General features: G+C 33.6%; 1 protein-coding gene across 11 annotated transcripts in view; it reads right to left on the reverse strand.

Moving 5' to 3' along the window:
• HDAC9 (histone deacetylase 9) overlaps nt 1-25,558 on the reverse strand; it is a 970,134-nt gene that overhangs the window by 249,081 nt on the left and 695,495 nt on the right. For all 11 annotated transcript variants that reach the window (XM_077122309.1, XM_077122321.1, XM_077122307.1 and 8 more), the window contains one exon: nt 8,469-8,649. In XM_077122309.1, the coding sequence (XP_076978424.1) occupies nt 8,469-8,649 (181 nt within the window). The remainder of the gene's footprint in view (nt 1-8,468; nt 8,650-25,558) is intronic.

Here is a 25,558-nt window from a genome sequence, read left to right on the forward strand (position 1 = left end):
GAACAATCAATTTAACAATTAGAATCGCTACTCTTGGAGAATATATTTTCAAACTGAGGCAGGTGCTATCCTTTTTTCCCTATATTACGGTATCTTTTAAGTAGCATGAAACCACAAATGAAAATATGTTAAACAGTTTGTTATCTAATAAATAACTCAATAAATACTTGATAAGTCTGAATTGGGAAGACTTGAGCATCTTCATATTTTCAGTATTAGTCCTTCTGCCTGCCTGACTGTTTTCCTTTCTGCTTTACCTTTTGTCTCCCTTTGGCTTTGTTTAAAAATATTTATTAATCTATTCTTTAGCAACATACTATGTAGAAATATAAAGCTGAGTAACAGAGTGCCTATATTAGAGGCACTTCAATGCTAATAAGAAGATAAGACATAAAATAAAAGGAAGGCCACACACACACACACACACACACACACAAAGAGTATGAGAGATTTATCTTGATTAGGTTTATCAAGGTTGTCATGAAATCTGGCCTAGTTCTTGATTCTATCTATCTGTCTGTCTGTCTGTCCGTCTGTCTAGAATACAAATATTTGTTAATTCATAACAAATAATTTTGAGGACCTAATATATACTAAGCATGTTTCCAAGCCAGGAGGTCAAAAAAAGTCTCTTAAAAAGAGAAATGTTTTAAAAAGAAACAAATGACCTGCAGATGGTAGAATTACTAAAACAAACAGAAGAGGCTTTTTTAAGGAAGGGTTATTTTTAATGACCTCCAATTCATACACAATGAAGCTTTATTACTGCATTTATTCACAAAGCTAGTCTTGCCTGTTTTATACACACTTGGCATTCTATCACCTATAATACGTGTTATAATATCTGTCATTAACAGAAACACTTAAAATAAAAAGCTGGACTATACAATTTTTATATGAAACTTGATTTATTCAGCAACCAAATGATTTAATATCCAAAACAATTTTTGAAAATTGATAAACTGTGTCTCTTGTCAGAAAAGTATTTTCCAAGACTTATGTTAGCTGTTGTTTTCCACATAATCTCATCAGAATATTAGAAAGCTATAGAGAAAGTTTGTAGAAAAAATTCCTACCTTAACCCTTCTGACTAATACTATATTAAAGTTCATTAGAACCTAGGAGTGAGCCTAAGTGTTGCCATCCAACTGTACAGCCAAAAAAGGAAAGTCAGCCAACATGAAGTTGGCAAAAAGTGAAGCCAAAACATTTACAACATATATGCTGGCAAAATTTCTAGAATGAGTTCTCTACATTCAATAATCAGCAAGCACAGAAACAAATTCTATGTGAATATGCTACAGAAATCGTAAATCAAACATCATTTTGACTACTTAGAAAGAAAACAGGTCAGTGAACATGATTTCCGCTAGGAACCAGAATAAGATTTTAGAAAACTTTTTCACGTACGCAGGATGTCAAGACATTGGTTAAAAGCTAAAGGGAAAAAGCAAGATAAATTTAAAAAGCAGACGTATAAGAAGAGAGATGGGTAAGATATATAGGGATTGCTAGGTAACAAACTATAAATTTCAAATCTGGAAGCAATAAAGAAAGGAATTTACATTTTAGAAAATCAGATTGTGCTACTGAATACAAACTTGAGAAGCCCATGGAATACTAAGGAAAGGAGTAAGAGATATACATAATAAAAAAGAGTAAAATATATGGTGGTCTGAAGACAGAGGGCCAAACCAAAAATGCTTGTTCTTGAGGAAGACATCAAACTAAGTGAATAACAGGAATAACTGAAGATTATTTTCATAAACAGAAAGAGACATGAGCAACAAACTGAAATGCTCATCATAATGATGTTTTATTTCATTGACAGGATAAAGAAAATATTTTATGGGGCTTCAGAAAATAAAGATGTTGCCCCAAAAGGAACATAGATCAGGATGACCTTAAATTTCTCCTCTTCAATGCATTTGACAACATTTCCAGATTTTTCAGACCAAAAATTTATGACTCACAAAAATTTGTATATCAATGCAAGTAATAATTTATGAATTAGTGATACATGAATAAAAATTATGATATCAAGAATGGAGAAGTTGTGATACAACAGGATTTTTATATACAATTGAACTCAATAAACCTCAAAATTATCTTTAACTAATTTTACTCATGTGGATTTCCCTAATTAGACCTGAAAGAGAAAATACTCAAGAAAAATATTAATTTAGCCACAATAATTTGTCTAAAACTCCAGATTTTAGAAAGAAGTAAAACAAAAATGGATGTTTCTTTTAAATTTGCAGAAAAAAGACCACTATAAAGTGAAATATTTAAAGTGAAACTCTAGTATTAATGTTTAAATTGTTTGCATATCTTCTAAACTACAGGAAAGTTTTTTTAAAGTTGACCATACAGCTAAAGATAAAGCTAAAATTACATTTACATGGCTTTGAAAGCATTTAAAAACACAAATTGTAAGGATAGCTAACAGAAATGGGACTCAATATACCAGTGAAGGGATATAATGCAATTATTAAAAATCACATTTGTCTTCATTTTTAAGTGAAATAAAGAAGCCCGTATGTCCTTTATATTCACTATGATTCAAATGTTTAAAAATATACAAATGTATGTATGTATTAAATGATCACAAAATTATCTTAGGAGGACAGCTTATGAAGAATTTCTTATATTTTTCTGTATTTTCCTGATTTTGTACCAAATACTTATAAAATATTTTCTTGATTTTGCATGAAATACTTATACAATATTTTTATAAACAAGAAGATTAAACTGAGGGAGTGACAAATTTAGAATCACCTTTTCGTAACCTCTAAGGAAATAATTTATTCAGGTAAATATTATCAAGGATAAAACCATTAGATGGTATGTAGATAAGGTACTTTACAATGAAAAGACCTGGCTGTCACCATCTGAACCCATGAATCAATGTTAACACGAGGAAAGTGAGACGAGTCGTCACGTGCCTTCTGATATGATGCAGTATGACGTACTCCACGGTAACAGAAAAAATGAAATTAAACCCAATTCTGATCAAGCCTCTAAAGGAGGTTACAGGAGATACAAGGGATAGGAAACAAGAAGGAAAATGGCGCCACACGGAAGCAAACAGATGAATTTAGAAAGCAGACACTGTCTAACCTAACTGGCTCCATTTCTTCAAGAAGTCATGGGGGTGGGGGTGGGAGAAGGGAGGAGGAATCGCTCTCTACTTAAAGAACTAAAAGACATAACAGCTAAATTCAATATATGGATCTTTTTTGGATTCTAATGAGAACATATCAACTGTAAAACAAATCTTTGAAAAGGAAATGAAACAAATACACAAAATCTTGAATCCATTAAATCACAATTATGAGTAGATGGCACATCACCATACTATTCTCTTTTCTTTTGTGTGTGTGTGGAATTTTTCATTTTAAAAGCAAAAATGCATTATTAAATTTTTTAATGGTGAATTATTCGTCTGTTTCCATTTTACTCTATGGTAGTTAAAAACATTTTAGAATTCAAAAGCACAGAAATACACAAATTTACAAATACAGTATTTGAAGACATTTTAAAGTTTATGCAAAATGTGAGATTAACAATTAGCTTTGCAGAATTATTGTATGCATTTTTCTTTAAGATAATTTTGTTTTGTTTTAGGTTAAAGTCTGAGAGCTGACTTTTTTGGATATAATGATGGGCCAAAATTTAGTTCTGTAAGCATCTGCATATTATCAAGTTGAATTAATCTACTAAATAAACAAGTGAAGTATTTTTATCATCTCCAGTGAGAATTTTAAAATACATTTTCTAAATGAAAGAAGTTGATCCCTTCATTCCGATACAGGTAGTAACAGAATTTACTGGGGGGGATCTTAAAACACATGCAGACATACATATGAACATGCGTGCATATACACACGTACGCGCACAGATATTTTTTCCATTCTTTAAAAGTGAAAACTTTTACAATTTAAAATAAATTAAAAATAATTGTTTCTAAATTTCTGTTAAATGTTTTTAAAGACCATCCTGTGGGCATAAGAAAATACTTTTTGTATCATATTAATTGGCAAAGAGGGGCAATATGTATAATGAATGATTCCAATTTCATTTAATAACGGTGATTAGGCCCGTAGGAAAAGAAAAAAAACTACTGCAAATAAATATATCCAGAATTTAACTGTGTTAACTCTAACTAAAAGAATAATGAGTGACTGTCCTTAACAGTATTCTAGATTTAACAAATTTCTTCAATAAATATCAATTTTGTGATTACCAAAAATATACATGTTTCCCCCAAATTTCATTTAATGTACCAATGACCTTTTCAAAAATAATTTTATGCAATTCATGTATGGGTGTTCTCATTTCATTCCATCTTTCATTGATCTGCTGATTCACTTGTTTATTATATAATAAATACATACTAAACACCGTCTATGCACTAGTTATATTCCTAAGTGCTAGGGTTAGGGAAAACAGAAAAACACAATTCTTTCCTTCATGGGCTGTTCACTGTGTCACAATCCCCAGTATAAATAAACAATTACAATGTCTGAAAGACAAGTTCTACCTGTGATGAGGGGTCACAATATGGAGATTTGATTTGGATGCAGCCAGCCAGAGAAGGCTTCCTGAAGGAAGTAACATAAATCGAAACTTAAAGGAGTAGCCAGCTTGTCCTGATGTGGGAAATTATCTCTTACTTTGAAAAGAGAAAAGAAGGCCAGTGTTGCTGTTCTTACACTGAAATATTCAAACGTATTCCACTTTCCATCCTGATACACCACCCACTAAATAATCAACTTTAAAGACTCATTCAACTAATTATTTTAAGTGATTTTCACAAAGGCTGGCTTAGTTTAGGTGCTGTTCCTCTATTTTATATTAGACTCTGACTAAAATGATAATGCTACAAAGAACAAATTTACTCATATGGATTATGAAGAACAACCTAGCGATGCGAGAATGAACTCCTTAAATTGTACTGTATGGTGGGGAAGAGAAGAGCTGAGCAGAATTCCCGCCAAGAGATTTTCGCTTCCATGAATACCATGTGGTACCAGCTGGCAGGCGAATGTCCTCTTGAGAGCCAAGGGCAAGCCTCATCACTCTCAGGAGTGGGTAAGTACAAGACACTACGTTAGAAGACAAAATAAACACATGGCCCTTCCCTTAGCTATCAGCACTTCGTGTGAACACCACGTCTTGGCTTGAAATAGAATGAAAAATGTATCTCTTAAAATGAACATCATTACTCTACCCATATTCAAACATAATGCAAAATCCATTTGAATCAATGGCCATCGGGCCTTCTAACCCACATTCTTTTTCATCACGACGACAATTGCAGGAATATATGCTCCTCCTGTCCAGACTAGAAATACACTCTTCCAGGCCAGCAAATAGTGCCTATACAGTAGTCTTCATTTCAAGGTCTACTGAAGTCCTCACAGGAAATAGATCACATTTTCCCCTTGGAACATTGTTTTGTTCTTTATAAAAAGTGGAAGTGGCAGAGAGGGGAGGTTTTGCTACTTCAGTTGGCTGTTAAGGATCTACAGGGAACGTGTGCCTTGAAAATTATGAGAGTGTAGGATCAAACAGCTTTTTGTTTTTCCTTCATCTTTTCCTTTTATTAAGAAATAAAACATCACAGATAATCCTTAGGGTATCTTAGCCACCACTCTTTGTTTCCCCCAGAGGACTTAGCTGAAGTATCCACCACCCTGAGTTTGGTGGGTGCTCTTCCCGCCTATTCCTTATGCTTTTTTTCATTGTGAAAAATAACATATACAAAAAAGCAATGAATTTCAAAGCACACCACAACAATCAGTTGTAGAACAGATTTCAGAGTTCGGCAAATATCTTTTTAATTGCAGCAAAAAGTAGAGCTCTTGAAGAATAGATTAAAGCTAAGTGACTGTCTTAAGATATGTTTTCTTTTTCTTAATTTTTAGTGGAACAACTACTGAACGTGTCAGATTAAATGACTTTCATTTGGGAAAAGGCTCAATATTCCCAGAGTATATATCTAAATGCCACTTTTGATTTTTTTTAAACACATCTATGACAAATAAATATTTAAAAGTCAAAAGAAAGGAATTTTATGTTGAACAATAAGTATTTTCATAAAGACTAGAAGTGAAAACCTTAGAATTCACTGCTAAAATCCAGCACATTAGCACCACTAAAGTGAATTTTGAGATCAAGTGTACATAACAAATTTAATTTTGGGTTAAAGACATAGGCAGGTGTTCAAGAGCGGAATGAAGATGGTATACTTACTTTCTTTTGGGTTTGGAACAGCTCTAAGTGAAAATTTGCCAACTAAATACATTTTTAAAATTCAATGTCAGTAAAGTGGCAAGTCACAGATATGTAAACTATATAAATAGTAACACAGGTTTTTCTTATAAGAATGAAAATTTAGGAAACAACACTTTTAAGTTCAAAAAACAATAAGCAAGTTTTCCTCTTCTCAGGTATAAAATCCTGAAATAATCTAGTCATTTTTTGACCAGAAAAATAATTATGAAAAGACTTGCTTTCAATGTGCTTGAATTTAAACTAGTGAATTAATAGGGCTTACTATATAGTTAATATTTGTTGATACAACTAATAAATTGAATTACTGAATGCCTACTAAGTACAAAACTTTTATTTTTAAAAATGTTTATATTAACTCATTTGGGCAAGAGATCTACATCATCAAGTCCATTGAACATGAAAAAAAAAATCAAGTTAATTTCCCTATTTATTTTTGGACTATACATCTGGTAAATAAATACTAGGTTGATGAAACTATGAGAAAGAAACTAATTATGTGAAATGATTCGGGCTTTGAATTTGAGTGATTATTTTAACCTATCTAAAGCCAACAAAACTCCATTTGGTAACACATTATCTCTAACTTTTAGGATCTTTCTAACATTTGGAGCTATTATTTCATCCATATTAAAGGAACTTATGAAGACAAGAGAAAGTAAAGCATATCAGGAAAGGGCTACCCCTCCTAACCCGGTAAAAAAAAACATTATCAGTAGGATTACAATAGTAGATAGCAGGAAACATGGGAATATCAAGACAAAAGTTTCAAATTAAGCTCACTTTTTTAAGTAAGGAGATTACTTTGAGTTAATGAAATTAACATTATGAAAGGATGGTTGTCACTGTTTTATGAATTGTCGTGACTTAATAAAAGGAATAAATACTTGAGAAGCATGTAATTCTTAAAGGCCAATGCTCTTACTACCTACAAAAGTATTCTTCTACATCATAGATTGGGTTGTGAGCAAAAGCCCTCTTAGACGCATGGATAACACCAAACATACCTGATCTGAGCTGCTTCCCTGGACACTGAGCATATATGCCATGCCCCAGGAGGCAGCTAGAGCAGAGCTGATGCCTAATATGCTGAAATGTACTCAGCCTGAAGGGACTTTGGCTTGTGGCATAACACATCATAAAAAGTGGCTCATATGGATATTTTTTAAAGTTGCCTATCAAAGTTAAATAACTTAGCCATTTCATTCAATGAGTTGTAAAGACAAGAGGATGTCAAGGTTTGGGGATTTGATCCCCAAAAAAGTAAAAAGGAATTTTAACTTTTCCAAGCACAAAGAATCACACGAGGTTATGGAAGCCACAGAGCTCTCTGAAGTCTCACCCTGGACAACCTTTGGGGTAAGGTACATACGAATTCTTCCTTTGTTTCATCCAATGTGAAGTCTCTTAGGGTTACACTATCTTTCATTTGATCAGCCACAGTCTGAGACTGAGATCATGGAACAAGAATAGGGTTTATCAGACAAAAAGGAACATTTATCCACACGTATGTACAGCACAGTTCCTTCGCAAAGGAATAGCACCACTTTTTGTGTGGTGCTCCAGACTTGACCTTCCTCTGGCCTTGAAATCATTTGGCTTATTTTCCTCTGTAGACAGGTTCTGAAATATCAAACACAGCCAAAAAGCCCACCCACAGGCATCATAATAAATGGTAATGAAACCAACTTATGTAGAATCAAGCAAGGTTTGCCTTGGCACCATTGTCTCTCATGGGACATTTGCGTGGGAAGTCAGAAAATCAGGGAAACAAACAAGACAACAAGAAAAATAAATGTAGGGAAAAACACTCTTCAGAGTCAAATAAGGAAGCTGAGCACCATAAATTTCCTAGCGGCCAGGCTACTAAATGATAATAAATTGGGAAACACTGCTAAAGAATGTTGTTGCCAAAAGGGAACCATGCACCTGTTGATGCATTTTCCAGGCCCTTGAATGATAACAATTTATGAGGCTATTAATACTAAGCCCAAGATTTATCAGATGTGCTGTTTGTCTTGTGGCCAATATAACCTCATAAAATTTGGGTTGCATTGGGTTAAAATGGAATGTCCTGCTATGGGAGTTATTCAGAGCATTTAAATCGCCTAATCCTACAAGAACAGCACATTTAGCCTGCTTATTAGGGAGAAGTCTTCGGGGATTCCTACCAGTTGCGGAGTCAGGCTGGAAGGGGTGGTGTGCTGCTGAGTGAGGTGAGACGGAGGCAGCAGGGGACGAGTGGGTCCTGGAGACAAGACGATGTTTTTCTAATCCGTCCATGCCAACCACAGCCAGCTGAGCCTGCTGCACGGAGCGCACAAGTGCATGCTGGGAATCCAGGAAGGACTGCTGCCAAAAACCAGCACAGTAGAAAGAAATGTGAGACAAGGATCGAGGGAGACACTGAGAGAGACATGTCAACAAATTAAGTTCATCAGGTCAGAGACATAATAAACGGAGTGAAGGAAAAAGAAAAAAAAATAGTGAAAGGGAGAGAAAAAACAAGACCTAGTCAATAAATCCATTCAACAGATGTTTTCACACTGAGGCCAGGGCCTGTCTGCCTGGCTGAGGAGGTGATGGCAGGAGGCTTGTCAGTTTGAACTGACTGAAAGAAGCTGACCTCTAACCTCAAGAGTAACATCGACCTGGTCTCGTTTCCTATCTTGATACCAACATTTGAATTGCTGCAAACCAAGTGGGAGAAAGATTCATAAACTTCCAAATTGTCAATGCGTTCAGTTCCAAAATTTTGATTCTAATTTATTTTCATAATATTGTTAATGAAATTTATGGAAGCCTCCAAAAATTACTAATTAAATGGGCACATTTTGATACCTTTCAGTCATCACATAATGGATAAAACAATGAAATTTTCATGGGTATCGAATGGTATAATTGGAATATTATAAAACATTAGTTTCTTTTACAGAGAATTAAATATAATCTTGGTGATTTTACGATGTTATCATTCTTCAAACTTCTCAATATAGAGAATCAAAGAATCAGAGTTTGCAAGCTTCTGGAAGACTCAGACTATTCCTATGTGTCTAAGAGAAATAATATATAAAACACAGACAGTCAATTTAAGCATCAGTGCTCTGCAGTGAATATTTCCTCAGTCTTCATCAAAGAAGATATAGCCTTTATGCTATTTCTTGCCTCTTTCCTTTTTCATATCCTGAGTAAATATAGAAAATAGTGAACATTGGTAGGGAAGCATGAACATTAGATTTAATGCACATGGAAAACAACTCTCTGACAAGTTCACAAAGTCCCTGAAATACAAGTCTAATTCCTACAATTTAAAAACACGAAGGCCCTTCCTCCTTGATCTACCTGGCTAAAATATACTCTTTCAAAACTTGGTTCAGACATCACCTCTTTTCTGGGAGGACTTTCCTTAACCTTCCAGTTAAGTTAGGTGTTCCGTAGCACTCAATATTATTTCATTATAAAGTCCTCCTCATCTTGTATTTCCAGCTCAAGGCCTGGAATATCTTAAGTGCACAAATTACTCAATAAAGAAAGCTAACATATCTACTGACAACACACTTGTATTTAATGAATATTATGTTGTTTTATGTACTTGCAGTTTTTTATTTATATGTTAATGGTACATATAAATATGAGTTATGATTATGAATGCATGTTTTGCTATAGACCATAACGCAGAGATTTTCAAATTTAGAGAAAAAAGAGAAACAATGAAAACAAACTTTAAGGGAGGTTATAATTAATATATTTTTTGTGACAAAAATATTATTTTGCAAAATAATCAAAATATTATTAATCAATTGGAAGGCATTCATCAATTACTCAGGCTCTGGGCATTTACCCTGAAGGTTAGCATGGCTTGGTTATAGGTTCAGTCTAGTTAAACTAGTTTTAACAGTTTTACAAGAGTATAACTTCTATTTTCTTGAGTGTCTCCCATTTTCAATGCACTGAGGATATGCCAGTAAGATTAACCCAGTCCCTGCTGTCACAGAACTTTCAATAGTAGGGAATACAAATATATAAACACAACTATGGGAGTATTCTACTTAGAAAAGGCAGCTTTTCTGCAGTTATTCTGACCTAAAATACACATGTAACATGTTCCTTAATGTTGGTAGTATCCATTCCTTTCATTTCTTTTTACTGTAATCTCCTCTTAATCCTTACCTAGCCTAATGCACCCTATCTCCAGTACCAACTGTCCTATTTGTGCCTGTAAAAATTCTGTTCCTAAAGTCCTACTACAAGCAATAAATCGATGTAAAATGTCTCTGAAAGCTGTCCAAGGTTTGAAGAACCTCCTCAGCCTCTCATTTCGGACTCTCCTTGACCTGACACCAACCTACATTTCAACCTTAGCTCTTCTAACCTTTTCTGAGTTCTTACTATATCCTATCTACTACTTAATAAGTATCATCCCATGGCTGCATTGTGACTTTCACAGCCTTAGACACTTTTTGATTTTGTGGAGCTCTTCTACCATAAAAAATATTTAAAATCATTTTTTATGAATGCAGTAGTATAAAAACCAATATAATTGTGGCTAGATGCATTATTATACAGTCATTATTATAATACAGTCATTATTATTATACTCCTTTTCCTTTTGATTAAAAAATTCACCTAAAACATTATTTGGTCCCTAAAAGTACTATAAGCTCTGGGCACTATGTCAACTTTGCTTAATGGAGTGGCAGGCCCTGATGGCCCTGTCTTTTCTGCATCACCCTTCTAGCTATGCCCATAGAACTCCACATTTAGCATTCAGACCAGCCATTTAAGTTCTACTTCAATTTCATATGTCTTTTTTGAGTTCCCAGATTGGACATGCTTCCCCTTCCACTAAATTCCCATCACTCTTCATTTTTCTCTCTCCTACCCCTTGATATAGTCCTTTCTATATTAGCGTTATTACATGCAATGAGTACTTAGTGAGCTCATACTTTGTGCCAGACAGTTTGCTAGTGTGTTGAGCCTTTCCTATGCTTATCATCTAGTGAAGAGAAAATTATTAAATATTTATAAAGCATAATAAATTATAAATAAAGTGTGAGCTCAGTAGAAGAATTGTAGGATGCTATGACAAAGTGTAAAGAAGAGTCTGATGTGGGGGCATCAGGGACCTTTTCTCTAAGAAAATTATGTTTAATTTGAGGTGTCAAAGATAAATTGGAATCAAAGAGTAGGGGTAAGCTACATATATATGTTTGTGTGAAATTATCATTCCCTGTATAATATATAAATAAGGCTTTTTATAACCCTGAAAGCTTTTTGATCCAGGCATTGGATCTAACTTATTTGTGCAATTTTTCCTGTTGCATTTTATATCGTTCCTTATGGCATTTAGAAGTTAAATAATTATCTAATCATTGACCTTAAGAATATGTAATAGATATTTGGTAGCTGAAGGCCATGCTTTTTTCCACAGTATAACAATACCTGAGATGACTGGGGTTAGTAAATGTTTTGCCTCTTAATAAATAGCTCATTATAGTAATGACTCCATATAAATCGCAGCATCACCTTATTTTTAAATTTTTCTTATTATTTATAATGATGCTTATGTATTGCTTTACTTGAGCTTCACAAGACCCCTGTGAAATAGTCGAATTAATAGTTTGTGAACTCAAGAACGCAATAAAATGTTAGATCTTAATGTAACACATCACAATCAGGCAGGCCACACCTGAATTATTCAGTACTCTGTCTTCACCACCAGGGACATGGCAATGTAGGTAAATGACAAAAAACTACTTGTTCATAAGTTTGTTCATCACATATATGTGCTCATCAGAAACCTACCATGCAAACACAAGGCAATGGGCCCTGTGCTTGACTGTATGGAGAGGACAGTGAATTAAACATTGCTCCTGATCCTGTGGGTCAACTCCCCAAAATTCAAGCACCTTATCCCTAGTAAGTTCCTTCAGGACAGAGGCTTTGCTTAGTGACTGTTACATTTCCCATCACAAGGAAGCACATAGTAGGTGCTCAACAAATAAAGGTTGAGTGAATAAAAAGGAGATAAGGATAAGATAAAACAAGAAAACATGTTATAAATAGTCATGACACAAAAGAATCCAGGAGAGGCTGAGAGAAAATATGAGAAAATGAAGACCAGGCCAAACAATTACCAAAGGGCAATACTGTAAAATTGCTTAGTGTTGGAGCAAAGAGATAATGAAGAAAAAGCTTCAGTGATCTGGGGATTATTTTTCCTTTGTGCTCATGTGGTTTCCAATTTTACTGCATATCACCTACATTAAAACCTTTAATTAAGAAAAATGGTAAGCTTATTTAAAATAAATAGTTGAAACTTTCAAATGGCTCATTAAGACAGATTTATAATCACTGCACCTAAGAGCAGACACAGGTCAAATATTTTTGGACTTTCTGCCAAAAAGGGACTACAGAAGAGAGAAATACTTCAGAAAACATTTTAAACTGTGTCTGGTGAAGCAAATTCATTTTCAGGATGAGTTTAGCACATTATACACTTTTATAAATGAAGCACGGCTTCTAAAGTACAGAACAAATAGTGACAATTCAGTAAGTGGCACATTACCGTGATATATATTAGTCATCAAGTTATTCCTGGTAGGATACTTTTATTTATGATGTGTATCCCTCCTCATAAAAAAAAAAAGCATGCTTCTTGAAGTTGAAAACTGGGTTATATTTTTCAATTGACCCTCAAATTGATCGCATTCAGTAGATTTGTTATTCTATTTGCCACTTAAATAAGAGATCATTTTGGCCAGAGCTCTTTTAATACTTCAAAGTAGCTATGAAAGTTCATACCTCTTTGTTCATTGTCAGAAAATTAAAATATTGAACAGCTGAACAGTTCATGAGCTAGTGTTATTAAAAAGTAGGTTGATACACAAATAAACATTATGTTTACTGGACACCATTGGAAAATGTGTCATGCCAATTAAATGAATAATAAATATTGAAAATAAATTTTAAAATAATAATTTAAAATAATATTTTAGGTTAAATAACTTTTAATACACTATATTGTATCTTTTTTCATACACACATGGTTAGTCTCTCTTTTTTCAGGTGGTATAATTGGGGTCCTGGTATTGATTTGTTACTTTGCTGGACTATAATGCAGGGAGTTTTTCCAAGGTTACGAGATATGTAAGAAAACCTCTTTGTACAAAGTGGTCTCAGGCCTTTGGGTGATTCATCTGTCTCCTTTCATTAATAAAAGCTGCCAAATTACTCTCACAGAAAAGTCACCCTGCACATATTTTATAAATCCCTCAAAGTGGCCCACTAAGTTGTCAATTCTATTGTGACCCCAACATTTCAAAGCCCTAGGAGATGGGCATCGTCCTCTGCTTGGAAAGTGGGGAAGAAGTATCTTAAAATTCTTAGTCAAACAAGGACATAGTTCTTGTATAGCGTAAAATGTTTATTTGGATGTGGTTTGCTAATGGAGATCATAAGGAGATAAAGTCTCCGGGTTAAAGACACTTCGCAGTTATATTTTTCTGGGTTTTGTTTTGCTTTTTGTTGCCACTCTTCAAAAATCTATTTCATGGCTTCTGGGTTTTCACTGTGTTCTGAATGGTTGCACTTGCTTCCAGAACTGTGGGGCATTACTCATTGTGTATTTTAATCAACATCACTGTACAATTTCAGCAAGAACAAACAGAAATCATAAGTTTTGAGGCTGAATCTTTGAAGTAATCATAAGTCCCTGAAATTGGTTTAATAAAAAATGTCTAAGATAAGTGAAAAAAAGATCATGGGAAAATTAGTAAAGAAAAAAATAGGTTTTCACTTACAATTCTATTTCTAAAGCCACTTATTTAAATAATATATTCATCATTGTTAGGCATTTTCATTTAGGTTCACAGTATTTTGAACTTTAGAAGTCTTGGTTTAACTTAATACAAGAAATGGAAATATCCCTAGAGAGTATCCTGTAAAATGCCTGATACTCTACATGTTTTTAGCCTTTGTATTCTTCAGGACAAATGTAGAAAAACTGGTTGATTATACAATTTGTAAAAGTGTGCATGCTAACAATTTAAGGGTAGCTCTTAAATAAGTGGAAAGAGTATTAAAAGTTCAAATTAGAGTAAAATAAAAATAAAAACAGAAGCAAAATCAGAAAATACTCAATACTCAATACTTTGAAAAGCTGAACAAATATAAATCACACACACACACAAAAAGATTCTAGAAGCAAATCTCCTAATAGCATTCAACAGTTACTGAGGACGCACTCAATTTACCAGTTAAAAGATGGTGATAGCCAGAGAGAATTAACATAAAAAAGGCTTTATACTCTGGCAGAGTAAGGGTGAAATAAAAGGTTGGAAAAAGACATATAAAGAAAAGATTAAGAAGAAAAGAAGCAAAACCTTCATGCAGCCATATTAAAAACAAACAAAACAAACTTTAGGGGAAAAGATATTAGAGAACAAAGAGGGTAACTTTAAAATAATACAGAAATTCATTTAACAACAACAACAACGTCTAAACTTGTAGCTCAAAATGTATAAAGCATACATTTGCAGGATTACAATGAAAGAAGGAAAATTCACATCATGGAAGAGGATTAAAACACATTTACAACAAAAATGATTAAGTTTAATGAAGATCTGAATACTGCAGTTAACTAGCTTAGAGATATATTGACTAATGCAGCCCAGTAAACATGTATCCTTTCAAACACGCATGTAACTTTAACAATTAACTATGAACAATCATCACATTATAGTCAGGAAATTCATCACAAAATAATACATTTGAAAAACTCAAAATGCAGCCCTAAATAAATCAAATGTCAAATGGAAAACATAATAAAATAAAACTGGTATTAGACAATAATAAAATTAATGTATTATCAATGTACTAAAACTTGAAGTATTCAGCTATACTTGTGGGATATAAATGTAGCATTAAATATTTATCATTTGAAAGAAGAAAGACCAAAACTTAATAAATTAAGCATACAATTAAAAAATGCAATTTTAAATATATTTTTTATAAACATCCAGAACTCTACAAATAAACAGCAAACAATATAAGAAAGTTTATGGAGAAAACTCTTTAAACTTTATTGAAATACATTAAAATAAATCTGAGTAGATGAAAAGATACACCATTTCCGTGATATGAAGGCTCAGCATCATAAAAGTTACCACTTCTTTCCAAATTAATCTGTAACACCTAGAATTTTTAAAAGCTGATTCAAAAATACATATGGAAGACAAAAGATAGAGAGTAGCCAAGATCATTACCAAAATAAAGAACAAGTTGGGGGTTATAAGCCCCACCAGAAAGCTATACTTTCTAGAAGCTAAAGTACTTAACAGGATGCAGTATTAGTAGAATAATAGACTAATGGAGCTATTAGAACAGAGCACCGAGAAGCAGACTGATGAATATATGGCAACTATAAATACAACAGAGATGGCCTATAGTCCAGAGGGGGATCTGATTTCTATGCTGGGAAAAATGGTTATTGATAAGGAGAAACACTGAATTCAAATCCCCACCTCATACTATTTGTTAAAAGAACCTAAAGGTAGATTAAGTATTTAAATGTAAAAGTCAACATTTTAAGGATTTTACGGGAGTAAGAGGAGTAATTCAAGTCCTTCAGTTTACCATAACTCAGAAGAATAAAACCCAAAAATTTGGAGTAAATATTTACATAATATAACATAAAGCAATGCTCAATGTCTAGCATATAAACATAACTCCTGAAAATAAGTAGGAATAGAAAAATGGACAAAAGCTATGGACAGGATTTTCCTCCAAAATGAAATACTCCCATAAACCAATAAACAAGCAAATAGAAACAATCTCACTGACAATCAAGGAAATTAAAACCACGAGATACCAATTAATATCCATTAGATTGGCCAGAAATTAAAAAATCTGATACCAAGCTTGGTGACAAAGTAAAGCAAGAGAAATTTATAAACTGGCTTATAGGAGAGCAAATTTTTATAATGACTTTACAAAATAATCTCTTATTATTTATTAAAAATGAAGTTGGATAGTAAACCTATAGTATAAAAATGGTAAGTGAAAAAAGCAAGCAAAACAACATATATGAAGGCAATTATCTAAGTTTAAAAATATCTAATACTATATATTATTTATTTATTATTTAGGTATAAAAACAAATATAATAAAAATACAAAGGAATGCAAGGAGAAAATAAATAGCAAATTCAGAAAGGAGGGGATGGAGGGGTATGCACTGGGAGAGAGCTATACAGTCAACTTCAATTATAGTTGTAAGGCTTTATTTCTTAAACTGGGGGCTGGCATTTACGGGTGTTTGCTATTATAGTTTTTATTATTTTCTCTGAGTAATTTTATACAGATTTTATTAAATGTTTAATAAATTTTAAAAAATAAAATACATTTTATAATAGGTTTTGTACATAGAAAACATTTAATATTATTACAACAATTATAATTCCACATATAAAAAGGTTTATCAAAAAGATTTTTTTTTTAAGGGAGGATACCAAGATTCATTAGAAAATACAAAATGAAAGAATGAGAGAGGGAAAAAAGTAAACAAAGAAATAAAGATGGAAACGAGAAATGAAAATATTATAAATAATTATGGAAATAAATATGCATTTTTTTTACTAAGTTTAGTAAAGATGGTGGTGGAAGATGCTTCAGGGTTCCATTCCCCTACAGAATATTTGAATGATCAGCCAAAACTGGCACAGCAATCTTCCTTCAAACCTCTGGACAGCAGTTAAAAGTTCGTACTAACTGGGTGAGGGCCAACTCAAGAAAACATGAGCTTAAAAATATTAGAAGAAGCTCATGGTACCTTTGTGGGCCTCACCCCGCCCCATCCATGGTGCAGTGTGGAGTCAGCCTACATTCCTACTGTTGGTCCCTGGCCCTATTCCAGATGGAGTAACCCCTATATGCATACTGGGGTCACCTGCATGTAGGTGCTAATCTGTCAGGTGGAAGCCTGAAAAGCTGAACCAGGAAACTCTTCTTGGGTGTGCTCCGCAGGCAGAAGTAGCTTACTTACAGCCAAAGAACAGTAAGAAACAAGTTAAAGCAGCCTGGGGAAAACAGTTTTCTCCTTTAAGTCATTTATTAGAACATCCTGGAAGGGGAGGGGCTACATCTATTTCACACAGAGTGGAGAGTGCAGGTGAATTTTTATAAATGGGAGAATTCCTAAAGCCAAGAGCAAACATAAACCCATGAGACAATAGTTGAGAAAAGATGAGATTATCGCACAATTTTGCTTAAGTTGAACTTCTTGATAGGAGGGTTAAACTCTGAGGGAGAGCACCAATCAGTGCAGAGCTAATGTGCAAAGAATGTGAAAGGTATTTTTCATGGTAGTTTGTTGTGTTAGTTGCTGACTATCAAGAAAATGTCTGTCATTTCACCAGCCGGACACAAACCTAAGAAATAAAAAGCCCAGGGTCTAATTCCTAGAGTTAACAAATTAAAATATTTAAAAGTACAGTATGCAAAAAAAGATTTCAGGATATGATGGCCCATCAAAAGGAAGAAGATTAAAAATTCAGAAAACATCAATGGAGAAGACAAGACTTGACATATCAGACAAAGGCTTATAAAAACCCAAAACTTCATTATGCTCAAAGAGATAAAGGAAACACAGGAAAATGATGAATAAACAATATAAGGATCTCAATAAAGATATATACATTTTAAAAAGGAACCAAACAGAAATACTGGCGCTCAAGATCACAATAACTGAAATGAAAAATTTCCTAAAAGGTTTAAAGAAACAGATTAGAGATGGCAGGAAAAAAAAATCAGTAAACTCAAAGATAAGACCTTTGAAATAACTCAGACTGGGGAGCAGACAGAAACAATAATTTAAAAAGGTGAACAGAGCCTAAGATACATCCGAGTCAAACCTAAGAATATAAACATTATGGGAGTCCCAGAAGGATACGAAAGAGAAAAAGGGACAGAAGTAATGGCAGACAATTTCTCAAATTTAACAAAAGACATCAATATACACATTCAAGAACAAAGTCCAGACGGAATAAACTGGAAGGCTGTGTACCCACACACAGAGAAGTCAAACTGTCAATTGCCAAGGATAAGGAGAGAGTTCTGATATTTGCAAGACAAAAGCAATGTGTTACGTACAAAGGAACCCCAATAAGATTAAGTTCCAATTTCTCCTCAGATACCAGGCAAACAATAAGGCAGTGGGACTAAATATTTAAAGTGCTGAAAGAAAGCAACCACCAATCAGGAATTTCACTGCCAGGAAGACTGAGGGAGAGATTAAGGTATTCACAGATAACTAAAAGCTGAGGGTGTTCCTCATCACTTGATCTGCCCTACAAACAATGCTGAAGGGAGTTTTTTAGCGTGGAAAGGAAAGGGAACTAGACAGCAGATCAAAGAAGCATTAAAAAAATAAAGACCTCTTGTAAAGGTAATGATATGGGTAAATGTAAATGCCAGTATTATTGTATTGTATTTTTGTATGGAATACTACTTTTCACTTCTTACATGTTCTAAAATGAAAATGCATAACAGGAATGATAAACTTCTCATTTTGCATACACAATGCATAAAGATATAATTTATAAAAAGTAAAGCAAAAAGATGGGGGAATGGGAGGATATGGGAACAGGGCTTGTATATGCTAGTGAAGTTAAGATGATATCAAATCAAATGCAATTGTTATAGCTTTAGGATGTTGAATTTAAACCTCATGGTTACCATAAAGAAAATAACTGGAAAGTATATACAGAAAGAAATGAGAAGGGACACAAAATGGCATATAACAAAAAAATTTAAAAAAAATATGAAAGTAGGGTGCATGGGTGGTTCAAAGGTAGAATGCTCACCTTTTATGCAGGAGACCCGGGTTAATATCCCAGACCATCCACTCCCCCCACCAAAAAAAAAAAAAAATGAAAGTAGGCTTTAATGGAAGAAATGAGGGACAAGCATGGTACAAAACTTAACAAAACAAAAGGCCAAACAGCAAAATGGCAGGTGAAAGTCCTGCATTATTAGTAGTTACTGCAAATGGATTAAACTCTCCAGTAAAAGGGAGAAATGGACAGAAAAGAGAAAAAAGCACGACCCAACTATACTCTCTATAAGGGACACACCTTAAATTCAAAGACACACACAGACTGGCAGTGAAAGACTGGAAAAAATATTCCATGTAAATAGTATTCCATGCAAATAGTAACTAAAAGAGCTGGATGGCCATACTATTGCTATTTGATAAAAGACATTAATTCAAAATTCAAATAAGAGACAAATGAAGAGCACAGTATATTTATAAATGGGTCAATTCAACAAGAAAATATATCAATTGTAAATATATATGCATCTAACAGCAGAGCTCCAAAAATATATGAAGCAAATATTGACAAATCTGAAGGGTGAAACAGTTCTACATTAATAGTAGGAGACCTCGATAAACCACTCTCTATAATGGACAGAACATTTAGACAAAAGATCAATAAGGAATTATAAGACTTGAATGGTATGTTAAACCAATAAGACCTGACAGACATATAAAGAGCTCTTCACCCAACAGTAGCCGAATATACATTTCCTCCAGTGCGTGTGGGTCATTCTCCATAATAAACCACATTAGCTAACAAAGCAAGTCTCAATAAAATTAAAAACATTGAAATCATACTACTTATTTTTCTCACACCACAATGGAATGATGCTAGAAACCAGTAACAGAGTGGTAACTGGAAAATTCACAAATGTGGAAATTAGACAATGTGCTGTTAAGCAAATGGGTCAAATAAGAAATCACAAGAGAAATTAGGAAATATGCCGAGGCAAAGGAAAATGTAAACACAACAAACCAAAATTTATGGGTGCAGCAAAGACAATGCTAAGGGGTAAATGTATGCCTAGTTAGGCCTACTTTAAAAAAGAAGAAAGATCTCAAACCAGAGACTTCACCTCATAATTAAGGGAAATAAAAAAGGAGGGCAAACTAAACCTAAATCAATCAAAAGGAGCGAAAAAAAGATAGAGCATAGGTCATGCAATTGAGAATAAAGAAACAGAAAATCAACAAAAGTAGAAGCTGGTTCTTTGAAAAGACTGATAAAATTGACAAACCTTTAGCTAGGCTGACAAAGAAAAAAAGAGGTCACAAATAACTAAAATTAGAAATAAAAGGCAGGGGAAGTGGGTATTACTGCTGACACCCCAAAATAAAAAGGAGTGTAAGAGGATACTATGAACAATTCTACACCCCAAATTTAGATAACTTAGATGAAATGTACAAATTCCCAGAAATATACAAATTACCTTCACAACTTGAAGAAGAAAAAGATTTCAATAGATCAATAGTAAGTAAGGAGATTGAATCAAGGATCAAAAAGCCTCCCAAAGAAAAAGAAAAGCTCAGGACCAGATGGCTTCACTGGTGAATTTGACATCAATTCTGCTCAGACTCCTTAAAAAAGTGAAGTGGAAGGAATATGTCCTAATGCATTCTACAAGGCTAATATCACCCTGATACCAAATCCTGATAATGATAACACAAGTAAAAAAAATCACAACCCATTAGTCCTTATGAGTATAGATGCAAAAAATCCTCAAGGAAATATTAGTAAACTGCATCCAATATCACATTAAAAGAATTATACACCATGGGGGCGGGCCGCGGTGGCTCAGCGGGCAAAGTGCTTGCCTGCTATGCCGGAGGACCTCGGTTCGATTCCCGGCCCCAGCCCATGTAACAAAAACGGAGAAACAGAATACAATAAAACAAGAAAATGTTTAAAAATGTTTCCCTTTCTTCCTTCCTTCCTTCCTTCTATCCTTCCTTCCTTCTCTCTGTCTTTCCTTTAAAAAAAAAAAAAAAAAAAAAAGAATTATACACCATGATTAAGCAAGATTTACACCAGATAGGTAAGGGCAGTTCAACAAAAGAAGATTAATTAATGAATACACCACATTAATAGAATGAAGAAAGACAAAACACATGATCATCTCAACTGAGACAGAAAAGGCATTTGAAAAAGTCCAGCACCTTTCCTTGATTTATAAAACTCAGAAAAAAAGCAATAGAGGGAAATTTCCTCAACATGATAAAGGGCATTTATGAAAAACCCACAGCTAACATCATAATCAAATGGTGAAGACTGAATAACCCCCTAAGATAAGAACACGATAAGGATGCCTACCATCCCCACTGTTATTCAACCTTGTACTGGAAGTTCTAGCTAAAACAATTAGGCAAGGAAAAAAAAAGTATCCAAATTGGAAAGAAAGAAGTAAAATCTTCTCTATTTGCATATAACATGATCCTATATTTAGAAAATTCTGTAAAATCCCTAGCAAAGCTACTAGAACTAATACATTTAGAAAAAATGGCAGGATACTAGAACAACATTCCTAAATCAGTACTTTTTATATACTAGGAATGAATACTCTGAAGAGGAAATCAAGAAAAATTCCATTTACAATAGCAATTAAAAATCAAGTATCTAGGTGTAAATTTAACTAAGTATGTAAGGGACTCATACGTGGAAAACTACAAAACATTGCTCAAAGTAATCAAGGAACATAAATAAATAGAAGGACATTCTGAATTCACAGATTAGAAGACTAAATTTGTTAAAATGTCAATTCTACCCAAAAGCAATTTACAGATTCCATGCTATTTCAATCAAAATTCTAGCTACCTTCTTCGCAGAAACTGAAAAGCCAATCATCACATCTTTATGAAGGATAATGAGCCCCAAAGAGCCAAAATGATTTTGAAAAAGAAGAACAAAGTTGGCAGTCTTAATATTCTGATTTTAAAGCTTATTACAAGTTATCATAGTCAAAACAGCACGGCATTGGCACAAGGACAGACACATAGACCAATGGAATTAAACTGAGAATTTGGAAACAAACCCTCACATCTCCGGCCAATTAATTTTTGTCAAGGGTGCCAAGACTCCTCTATGGGGAAAAATGGTCTCTTCAACAACTGGTGCTGGAAAACTGGTTATCCATATGCAAAAAAAATGAAGGTAGATACCTACCTTATTCCATACACAAAAATTAAAAAGTAACTCAGAATGGTTCAAAGACATAAATATAAGAGCTAAATCTATAAAACTCCTAGAAGAAAGCAAAGTGAAGCATCTTAAGGACTTGTATTAGGCAATGGATTCTCAAGTTTTATACCAAAGGCATGAACAACAAAATTAAAAAAATAGATAAATGTGATTTCATTAAAATTAAAAACTTTTGAGCATCAAAGGTCTTAATCATGGAGTAAAAATTAAAGTTTTACAGACTGGGAGAATATATTTGGAAACCACATATTTGATAAGGGTTTCTTTTTTTTTTTGGGTGCATGGTCCGGGAATTGAACCCAGGTCTCCTGCATGGAAGGCAGGCTGATAAGGGTTTAATATCCAGGGTATAAAAATAAATCCTTCAAACTCAACAACAAAAACACAAACAACCCAATTAGGGAGATGCAAATCAAAACCATAATATACCATATCATGCCATTCAAATGGCTGCCATAAAAAAAAAAAAAAAAGGAAAATAAAGAGTGTTTGGAGAGGATGTAGAGGAACACTCATTCATGTTCGGTAGGAATGTCAAATGGTGCAGATACCTCTGTGGGAAATAGTTTGGCAGTTCCTCAGAAAGCTAAGTATAGAATTACCATATAACCTGACAATCCCACACAGTTTCCAAAAAATTGAAACCAATCACAAACAGATATTTGCACACTGATGCTCAGAGTGGCACTATTCACAATCGCCAAAAGATGGAAACAACCCAAGGGTGCACTAACAAATGAGTGGATAAACAAAATGTGGTGTATACACACAATGGAATATTACTCATTCATACAAAGGAATGAAGTTCTGACACATTTAACAGTATAGATGGACCTCGAAGACATCATCTTGAAGCATATAAAACAGGCACACACACAAAAATATTGTATGATCTCACCTATATGAAATAATTAGAAAATGCAAACTCATAATCAGAGTATAGAATACAGGTTATCAGAGGATGAGGTGAGGGCATGGAATGGGGAGTTATTGTTTGATTGGTAGAGTTTCTGTTTGAGGTGATGGAAAGATTTTGGTAATGGATAGTGGTCATGGTAGCACAACTTTGTGAATGTAATTAATACCACTAAATTAGATACATGAATGTGGTTAAAATGGAAAATTTTAGATTGTATATATATATGTTACCAGACTAAAATTTTTAAAAACCACAGAGCTGTATACAACTCTATAGTTTGTGCTCACCAGCAAAAAAAACTTTGATACAAACTATGGACTATGTTAACAGTATAATTACAAATAATATCATTTTATTAACTCTAACAAAGTTACCACACTAATGACAAGTGTTAATAAGAAAAACTGTGTGTATGAGGCAGGGTATGTGCAAATGATTTTTTGCATACCTACAACTTCTCTAATAAAAAAGGTGCAAAAAATGGCATATTTCCTCACAGTATAATGAATTCTATCCCATTAACTCTTAAAATAAAATTTTACAATATTGTTTTTTCATTTTCATCTCACCTTTCACAGCATCTATTTTTATGTCTATTTTGCAATATATAAGATGTTGACATAGTGGTGCATTTATATAATTTATAAGCATATACGCTATATATTTGTTTATATATTCATATAATTATACATTTAAGTACACGCTAAAATATTTTTTACTGCTTGTGATCAGTAAAACTGTATACCAATGCAGAAAAGTTAGAAAGTGAACTGCTCTTCAGTATTGAATAAAAACTTGATAAAGTAAAGGATGCCTTTTATAAATATTTAAGGATGTTTATTATGTCTTCCTACCCCACAGAGAAGGGTAGCATTTTGAATTATAATATGCAAGTGTAGCACACATTCACAGGGGGAACTGAATTAACATGTTTGTGCTCACCAGAAAAAGGAAGCACTAATTCTTCACCAGCCTTCCTTCCAGAAGCAAACAACGGCCCCATCTGGTAGATGGTCATTCTTAGGGGAGATGAAATATTGCCCCCATGTCAGGTCAACAATGAAAGGTAAAATTTGTATATAAAATATTGTCCTCCTTTTCAAACCACAAAGAACCCATAAACACAAGATACTCAATATATTCCATACCTCTCAAGGCAGGGCAGTGGATGGATGAACATTACAAAGTTTTCAGCTAAAGCATCATTAGCAGAATCAGAGCAAATTGGCTCCCAGTGTGACCACTGTTCATGTATGTGCACCGCGGGAGTTTCTGTGGTGTTTAATCAAGTAATGACTCTGGATTGAGGTTTAGAGGTTTATTCTGATATTGCCACTAACCTATTGTCAGCTGGCTCTATTTAACCCTGGTTCTCAACATGGTGGAAGGTTGGCAAAAGTTACATCCTACTATACAGAGTATGTAAATAGTTTCTGGTACACTTATGGATATCTTCCGATGTAAAGGTACCACGGAAAAATACGTTACTAATTTGGTTGCACGACCTGTTATATGTGAAACAGTGGTTGCTTTAGAAATGTGAAAGATCCTGCCACTCTCAAGCACTCTTGAAAAAAGCACTTTTTAAGCTAATGTAGATTTACTCCAATAAAGAATACAAAAGTAAACGCATTTAAATCTTAAGTGAAATAAATAGCCCTCAATGAGCAATTTCTTTCACAATATAAAAAAGCAAAGAAAACAAGTTATATTTTTGTTCCTTTATTTGTTTTTCAGGATTTGCTTTTGTATAATTGTTTATAGAAAAAATGTTCAAGAAAGAAGACTGAAATTATTTTAATTACATAACAACCCAGAGGAAAATGAAATTGTGCAATGGCCTAGACAAGCATCCTCTGTCTTGTTATTAGCCAATAAAGAGGTCAGGATAAACAATAAAGCTCTGATCTAGAAATAATAGCCTGAAGAGAAAGGGGGGAAAAGAGGTTTTGTTTAAGTATGATGACTCTCTCGAGCATTTCCTTTATTCCTCCCCTTTCATAATTAGAGTCCAGATACAAAACAAATCATTCTGAGAGAAATGGTACGCAATATAAATCATTGCTTTTAAGACACATGGACTTCATGAATTTATCTTGAATTGGTGTTATTGGTCTGGAATCTGTGGACATATTCTAGCGGATATTAAGCCTCTGAAATGCTTGAGTATGTGCATCTATGGGTTTTTCTGGGGTCTTTAATTTTAAAGAAAAATATTATAAAGCACAGCTCAAAGAAAAAAAAATGCATAAAACGGCCATAATAAAATC

The sequence above is a fragment of the Tamandua tetradactyla genome, chromosome 1, assembly GCF_023851605.1.
Source record: "Tamandua tetradactyla isolate mTamTet1 chromosome 1, mTamTet1.pri, whole genome shotgun sequence".
In the NCBI taxonomy this organism is placed as follows: domain Eukaryota; kingdom Metazoa; phylum Chordata; class Mammalia; order Pilosa; family Myrmecophagidae; genus Tamandua; species Tamandua tetradactyla.